Source organism: Pseudochaenichthys georgianus, chromosome 16, assembly GCF_902827115.2.
Source record: "Pseudochaenichthys georgianus chromosome 16, fPseGeo1.2, whole genome shotgun sequence".
Classification (NCBI taxonomy): Eukaryota; Metazoa; Chordata; class Actinopteri; order Perciformes; family Channichthyidae; genus Pseudochaenichthys; species Pseudochaenichthys georgianus.
Genome location: NC_047518.2, coordinates 25,866,002 through 25,875,059, shown reverse-complemented (window position 1 = coordinate 25,875,059; position 9,058 = coordinate 25,866,002). Strand labels below are relative to the sequence as shown.

General features: G+C 40.2%; 1 protein-coding gene across 2 annotated transcripts; it reads right to left on the bottom strand.

Moving 5' to 3' along the window:
* Positions 1–2,563: 2,563 nt before the first annotated feature.
* twist1b (twist family bHLH transcription factor 1b) lies at positions 2,564–3,909 on the bottom strand. 2 transcript variants are annotated; one of them, XM_034102973.1, is made up of 2 exons: positions 3,252–3,909; positions 2,564–3,076 (listed from the first exon to the last, which is right to left on the bottom strand). In XM_034102973.1, the coding sequence occupies exon 1, from the start codon at positions 3,782–3,784 to the stop codon at positions 3,278–3,280; it is 507 nt and encodes a 168-aa protein (XP_033958864.1). In that variant the 5' UTR covers positions 3,785–3,909; the 3' UTR covers positions 2,564–3,076; positions 3,252–3,277. The 2 variants fall into 2 exon arrangements, with proteins under 2 accessions (XP_033958864.1, XP_071062249.1); XM_071206148.1 differs by having other exon boundaries at positions 3,371–3,909.
* Positions 3,910–9,058: the final 5,149 nt, after the last annotated feature.

Sequence of the window (9,058 nt, the reverse complement as noted above, 5' to 3'; positions counted from 1 at the left end):
GTCGTCTGAGTGCATATTGTTAAAGTAAGTCTAACATTAATTATCAGTTTTTCATATAATCTGCTGAACTCACAAACAAATGAAATAAAGATTGTTCCAAATGCAACATTTAAAAAAGCCAACAACAAGAGAAAAAATCTGGAGGACAAATTAACACATTTATTAATGTTGGTTATATATTTTAGGAACACAAATTCTCACGGTATATAACACTTGTCAGCTGTGAATAAACTGCGATATTTTGTTACAAAATAGAGAACTTTTCTCATTCAAATAAAATCAGCACAATGATTATATTTTTTCCGTCAGGCTCTAGTGAATACTAGTACTACTACAGATTGTCAAAACCATTTTGCATTAATAAAGTAACTGTAACTATAATAATAATAATAATAATAATAATAATAATAATATAGGTTGTTAAATAATGATTAATAAATAAACATCTGCCCAGATCGCAGAAGTCTAACGTTTTTTATAAACTGCAGATGGAAAACAATATATTATTTCATTTTTAAAAAGAAGAACAAAAGTGGATAGTGCAGTACATTTCCTCTATTTAATTCAACTTATCATAATGTCTGACAGAACAGTTCTCGTATGGGCTAAGTCAGGGGTTTATGTGTCATACATTTTTGTTTTCCCTGATGCTGGATGATACATTTGTGTTCGTTTTATCTTCAAGCCCCCGCCTCCTCCCTCTCTCCCTCCCTCCCTCCCAACACACACACACGCACACACGCACGCACGCACACGCACGACACACACACACACACACACACACACACACACACACACACACACACACACACACACACACACACACACACACACACACACACACACACACACACACACGCTTCAAAGCAGTCTGACACGTCGACTTCAGAAGGCCTGTTAGTATTGGAAGCTTTGGAAAAACATCCTGATCTTCAGATATCAAATTACAGACAAATAATCAGAACGTGAACACACCATCACCACCAAGTTACAGTCAGACTTCCTTTTGTTACAGCCTACCTTTGTGTCAGTGCCGTCAGCTCCATGTTACTCCCCGCAGGTGTCCCTGTTTATTAATCCATTTTAATAAAACCTACAGATGATTTAAATGTGACACAAATGTTCGTTGTGTGCAGAGGCAAAGCTCCTCCGAGCTCTCTCTCTGCAGAGTAATGCGCTGCGCGGCGAGGCTCTCTCCACAGTCTGAACATCTGCTCGTTTCACGTGACTTTTTTTAAAAATACTAACATCTGTTCTAAATAGGTTTCATTCTCTGCCTCTGCATCGTGTCAATTGCCAACTCCTCTCTCCTGAAGAAAGGGGAGAGGAAATGTATTTAAACCTATTGCATTTCGTAAGGACTGAATTGGAAAAAGTATTTTGTTACCCTTGTCCTTTATTGTAGGCCCTGTTTATTTATCTGCTCATGTTGAGTGAATATTCTTCACTGTAGAGATGTAAAAAATCAGTTTATCGATCTACACTGTGAGTGTGTATTTCCCCTCACATTTCAGTGGGAATAGTCTGTATGTAAAGACCTTCAGCCCATACCATCACGGCCTCCTTACATTTCATAGACATCTGGGAATTCCATACATGCCTCGCAAGGCAATTACACACCTTCAAACGGGCACACACTTTGATTTGGACAGTGAGAAACACTTTCCCGGATCACTGTGATCAATCACAGCACGATAACACTATGATTTATTTAGAGACAATAATGGGAATACATTTCTAGCGAAAAACGGTACTGATAATTATGTTGCAGTTTTAAAAATGCAATAGCTTCTGTCAAATAGGTTAAATATTCCAACTATGATTTAATTATTTGATTTTCTCATCAAGAGTTTACAGGACACGGATTGTAATGCTTAAATAAAACACAACGAAGAAAGTCGTTCTAGTTTCAGACTTTTAAATGTCTAAAATCCTGAGCACTTCACTGCCTCACTGTTTATGTTCAGCTGAGAGACTGTAGCATGGACCCAAAAGCAGGTTGACATGACCCCAGTGTAACTTATTTACTTATAATGGTGAGTCTCAGGTCCTTAATCCAACTGTAAACACATCCAGGAAAAGAGAGAGTGAGAGAGAAACGGGGACTTTGCGAGGCTTTTCAAATTTTAATTAAAGTGGAATTTTAACTTCGTTTATACAGACTGACTCTGTTTTTCTACAGCAGGTTTTTCTTTTCACCAATAAAACTGTTTCTCACGTTTGATTGTGTCTTAAATGGTTTTACTTGTCCTAAATGACGAGAAAATGTATTTTCTTTGTTCCTTTTGGATGTATACCGATATGTAAAAAAAAAGCTGAATGTTTCTCCAACGCTTTCACTTGAGCCAATAATAAATCCATCTGTTTTCCCAAGTGACTGGCGATATAGTGGAAGCTTTAGTCATTAAATCTGAAGTACAGTCCATGTGATGCATGCACAAAAGCATTTGTATTAGTAGTAGTAGTAGCCTATTTTCCGTTTTATGCAAAATATCCAGTGCTTTTTATTTTGATTCTGTTTGGCACAAAAAAGCCAAAGGCAAACACTTTGATTGTCATTTTCTTTAATGCAAAAAAATATACAAACATTTACAACAAACATTTACAACAAACGATAGTAAAAAATAGGAATGCATTTTGTACTTCAGAGACAATACCAATTCCTCAAAGTACCACGTTTCACCAATAAATAAATAAATGTATTCTGAAAATATGTTTTGCACAGGTTAGATCCACACAGTCAGCCTATAATGTGAGCTACACCACCAGTTGACAGACTCACAACTGCTTCAATAATGCACTATGACCTCCACAGAAACAAGCCCAAAGACGTTCATTATAAACGCCTTTTCCTAAAAAAAACAGGATATTTTCAACATTCTTCGTCAACAACATGAAAACGCATCAGAATGGGAGTGTATGGAGCTAAGGCACGACTGCAAGTCCATGTCGGGCCTTGACAAAATGATCCCACAAAGTTTCTGTCGTCTTTGGTTTAAATAGAGTGATCCCATGTATCCAGCATTGGACTCCAGATGTGTCCCGTCAGAATGTGATCAGAAGATTCAGCAGTCACCTGGAGGTTAGACAACGCATTCATTATCACTAAAGTGTGTAGAGAAAAAAGGCCAACACAAAATAATTTGGGTGCATTAAACCAGAATAAATCCGTCAAATAACATTGTTAAGTAAGGTTATATTTCCATAGTTTAATGCTTGGAACATGCATTTATTTTGCAAATCAAGCATACCATTTAGGGCATAATTTCTCCAGATACTAGTGAGATGTTGACATGGACCAAGCGCCCTCCATCCTCCACACTGAGAAGGCGTAGCTCAGCCTCTCATGAGCCACATAACTACAACTTGCCATTTTGGCGTCCAGTTCGTCGCTCTGAAGCACCTGGTAGAGGAAGTCGATGTATCTGGCTGCAAGTTTTAGGGTCTGTATTTTGCTGAGTTTGTCCGAGGGCAAAGTGGGGATAATTTTCCGCAAAGATGTGAACGCTTCGTTGAGAGACTGGGTCCTCTGGCGCTCCCGGACGTTTGCCATGACCCGCTGCGACTGGAGATCCTCGAAAGACTGGGGGCTGCTGCTGTTTGATTTCTTCCCTCGTTTCCCAGGGGTCGGGCTATCTGAGTCCTCCCCGTTTTTCCTGCTCGGTCTCCTCTTCCTCCCACACCTCTTCGGCTGACTGTCCTGCTCCCCCTCGCTGTTGCTCTGGCTGTCCACAGGAGAGACAGGGGAGCTGACCGATTCTTCCCCCAAATGTTCCTCAGACATCTCCACTTGGGTAGACAGCGGCCAAAAAGTGTCGAACAAGTGATTTCCCTCTCATGAAGTCAAGGAATTGGTCCACCTGTAGATCTATCTGGATTTGAAGGCACCAACGTATCCATAGATGGGTTCCTGAGAGGACAAGTATGTTCTGATACTTGAGAAACTTAGGCAGTTCTTATAGGCTGCGTGGCGTAAACTTTTTGGAGAGGGGCGTGATTGGCCAAGAAGATGAATTACGTGAAGCGAGGGGTGGGAGCATCCAATGAACTTTCAGAAACCTAATACAATGTCAGAGCTGGAAAAGATAAGTGGGAAACGCTTTTATTTCAAATCATTTCACTGTTTTAACAAAAACAATTACAATATAGTTATTATAGGCTAATATAAATCCTCATAACTACAACATTATTTTAGATCTGTATAATGTCCATTTAACTGCGTTCACAGCGAGGAACATTAGAAAAGTAAATTACCTCACTAAAAAGAAACTTCGAAACGAAATAACGTTTTAAAAAAAATGTAAATATTATTTAAATTAACACATTGTAACAGCCTTGCTTTCTCTGCAGGTCTATGTGCAGACAATGCGTGTTTTTATCCTTTCATCCATTCATTGGCATCTCAATAAAATGCTGTACTGTCTCATTCCATCACTGCTGTGCTATCAACTGCAGTGATTGTGAGCTGACACTAAACATAGTATTATGCAACCTTGGCAGATATGTTTAAACATAACCCACGAGAATTTTAGATTTATGTTTCCATAGCCGAGCTTAAACCAAGTGAGATCAAAAGACTTTCACAGGAAACATATCTCATATTTTTGACATGTAGCCAGTGCAGACTTTCAAAGCTTTCCTTGGAGGACTTGTTGCATGTTCTAATATCCCCCACAAGAGGGCATGTTTTTGTATGCCTTAATATTCCATGAAATACAAAAAGTAAAATTGTGGTAAGTCATAGTTTATTTTTCTATGTCCGTCCATACATTCAAGAAGTGATTCGTCCCTGTTGGTTCCAATGGGAAACAGTAAAAAGAGCAGCTCTGTGTTTAAGACCTTCTGGTATTTACTAGGTTGGTGATACAATATCCATCTTGTTTAGTGGAGGATTACTTTGTTTTGGTTGAGACGGCCTCGGTCCACAGGAGCAGCATCTGGTTCAGGAAACAGGGGGGGCAGTCAGGGTCAGAGGTCACAACACCAGCGAACATTTACCATCCTAAAGAAGGCCTAATAGTGAAGCATTGTGTCAGGGGGAAAACAGGTTTGTTTAGGTGTAGCATTTTACCTTCTCAGTAAAGAAAAAAAGTCACTGTCACTTCTTTCGGCTCAGAAATGCACGTTAACCTTTTTTTATGACTGTGTTGCAAAAGTAAAGGATAAATTGTACATCTTAAAGTTTGGAACTTGTATCTGTGAATGGACATGATGATGCTGTCTGAAAAAGACAGCATCTCAAGGTGAGTGTACCTGTCAGGTGGACCTGTCCATGGTGCTGATCTCACACCACTCTCTACCTGCTGTACCTCACAGGTAAGCATGAGGTGGAGCTCCAACCACCCTATGTTCATATTTTTGCTGTAATTTGTCCTGCTTCCTCTCCTAAAGAAATGTTTGATTTGAACAGCTTTTCATATCAAATGTATGAGTCCATATGCTAAGTGTTATTTTCCTTCCATTTTGCTTGTACATCGGTGAAAGACAACTCAAACATTTACACACATTTTGTTCCTCAGTACAAATTTTAATTTGCACTACTTGACTTTAGCAACTGTATGCTTGTTAATAACACATTTCACACAGTGATGTTATTTTAACTTTACTACATTAACACTAACTCTTTTCAGATTTCATTTTTTTCCGTTGACTGATATTAATGATTGCACTTTATCTAATATCTTTCTTTTTTGGTCTTTTATCAAGATGTTTCAGTTGAGCAAATGAAAACAATAATATGTTTTGATTGCCTGGTCAGCCTCTTGAACACCCTGGCTATGAGGACACACCATCATCCTTTATTTTAAAAGCCTAATCTTAATGAAAAAGCTAGTATTTACTCCCACTCTACATTTACATTTCTTGGCATATTGCTCTGTAGGGTTCAGCTCTTTTCCTGCTGAAGTGACTCTGAGAAAACACAGCTGCTTCTCGGGAATATGATGTCATCACAGGACAACTCCTCTAGTGTTGATCTTTAATAAAGACGAAACCTTCATCAGTCAGTCACTGACTGACAATTACAAGTACATGAGGAGGAGATAAAGTGTGCTTATTGTTGTTCTTTGTGATTTACTGTAAGTTGCTGTCCACTTGGCCTGGAGCAGTGACTAATAATTGATGAGGAAAGCCTTTGTCCTTATCAATGAGCAATGTGAGGGTGTTATGATAAAGTCAAGTGTATATTTCGGACTCATGCAACTTGACACAGCAGTCATGAGAGACCCCAGAGCGTCATTAACCACCTTTCCCAGAGGTCACATCAAGGCAGACACAACTCAGGCTCTCACTTACTAAAGTCCTGAGCCACAACCAGATCCACAGAGACCTGTCTATTTTCTCTGCTCCAGCTTTGGGAGGCAGTGTTTCTCTATCAGCCTCCTCATATCTATTGAAATAACAAACCGCAGTCCTCCACATGTACGAGGCTCCCACAATTGACAGTGATATCCATGTTCACTCCATTAGAGTTTAACCTTAATGAGTGCAGTGCCAGCTCGCCAAGATGGATCAACTGCACCGGATGAGAAAAGACAGGAGTGAGTTCTTCAAAGAGCGAGTCCGAGATAGCCTCTAATCAACCCTCGGGACTAACAGGGTCAAACGGCAGAGTTGGACGACTGCATTTTCCCTCAGCAATAGTCTCCAAATGTCCTGTTCTGTAGAGAAACCCAGACATCATATCAGGGGATTTCTGATAGCAGCAGTCCGGTGGTGGTGGGAGAGGATATGTGGTGTTGAATCAGGAGGTGATGAGGATGAAAACAGGCCTTTATAAGCTGTCTGGACACACAGGAGCCAGGACTCCTGAAGTTAGCTATAAAAGAAAGTCTTTGAAAGCCAAATGCTTTGATGTTGCAGGTTCTAATCGGGCTTCCAGTCCTGTATTCCTGTAGCAGAGGAACATTTCACCATGTCAGAGAAAACTGAGCAAAGCCTGCCCCATTCCTGGAATCTCCTCTAATAAAACGTATGGATTTTTGTAGGACTAAAGACAGATTTTTGCGCATTTAGAGGTGCACGTGTGTGAGTGCAATAGATGTTCTGTTAAATCTATTCATGCCGTCCTAATGACTCTGTGGGATGTATCAGACAGCTCCACCGCACAATGACACCATATTAGCCACTAAGAACCAACAAACCTCCGGTATGTTTTCACAGCTTGGAAGCTCAGGGTGATGTGGGGTCTGTGGAAGAACTGGCATCCCAGCAGTAACATCTCTGTCTCACACACACACACACACACACACACACACACACACACACACACACACACACACACACACACACACACACACACACACACACACACACACACACACACACACACACACACACACACACACACACACACACACACACACACACACACACACACACACACACACACACACACCAAAAACGAGCCTTCCTCCAAGGGTTTTACTAGTTTACTTTACTGACTATATACCCCAACACAATGTATACTATGTAAAAAGTAAACAAAAGCGTGGAGAATCATTGAATTCTTTATTTAACTCCCATAACCTCACTCTGTGTCAGTGAAGATTGTAATATGAACATCAGCTCATATATTCTGGGTCTTGGCCACTGCTAAAAGTTAAATCTCGAGACCACTGAGGCATGCCTTCTGCAGCCAATAAAGCCTGCTGCCACCCAGCAGACCACACACGCACACACACGCGCGCGCACACGCACACACGCGCACATGCACACACACACACACACACACACACACACACACACACACACACACACACACACACACACACACACACACACACACACACACACACGCTCCTGCAGCACAGAGACAAGTGCGCTGACCCATGCAATGAAAATATCTGTCCCCAGAGTTACAGTAGCTCCAACACGTTGTGGTTGGGGGGTTGACAGGTGCTGCTGCGGTTTTAGAGATACCCCGTTTACATGTAGTTCACAAGCATACTGTATGTGATTCATTTTAAATGTTGAACTTTATTGTGATTTACTGTGAAATTTCTTTGTATTTTGTCTAAACTACTATATGATATATGATGATATGATGACTATAGAATGAGATTCGACTGTTCTAGTTCATATACGAAAATAACAAAATAATGCATGAGTGAATGTTTGTAATAAAAAGGTCTAAATACACTAATAAGGCATGTTAGGTTGAAACATATAGTGAACAGTTTATAGTGTTATTTACACAGTGAAAAGGGCTTTGGTTTCTGTTTTTGTGATTTGTCGCTAACCCAATACAATGGAATTTAGCTATGGTGCTCATCAACATTGAAAATAGCCTTTGTGAAACTTAACAGTGGCATGTTCTCTTAAAAAAGGACACATTTTCCTTTGATGAAATGCACATTGAAACATAAAACAGATCACAAGTCCCACACAGTTCATCTGACGTGGACATACACAACCTAAAGTAAAAGCTGGATGTCAGCACCTAAACCTCACAGTCCCAGCTTTAGTAAGTATCAGTTCCATGTGTCAGAGCAGAGAGCCAACTGAATACAACATGTGTCACTTTCCTGTCTGCACAGTGCAAAAGATTAACTTGGCTTGGATAAGTGTTAATTATAGTATAAAAGTCATTCCTTCTTGCAAAACTCTTATATTAAATGAATGCATTGTTAAGAACACCACCATCCAAAAGCTTTGGCGGTGCATGCTGGATAACAATAATGAAAGCTAGGACAAAACTAATATCTTTGTACATTGCTTTCACATTTCCAAGATCCAGTTCTTCTTTTATTGTAACATAAATTCATCCTAACTGACTAAAACTCTTGGTAAATCACATCTGGGTGCCATTAGACACGATCCCAACATTAAATAATAAAAGAAGAAGAACCAACTGCTGTGAATGTGACAGCAGTGCCTATATTTTCATCTGATGCTTAAAGCCCATGCAGCAAAATAACCCTGGCAGTGCACATGTTGGAAAGCAGCGTAGCATGCCATGTCACATAGACTTATGCAAGTGATGAGCATAATGTCAGTAGTCCAGTGTGGTTCTTCACTCTAACCACAAGTGCTGCGAGGAGTCCCACCACAGCCCCTG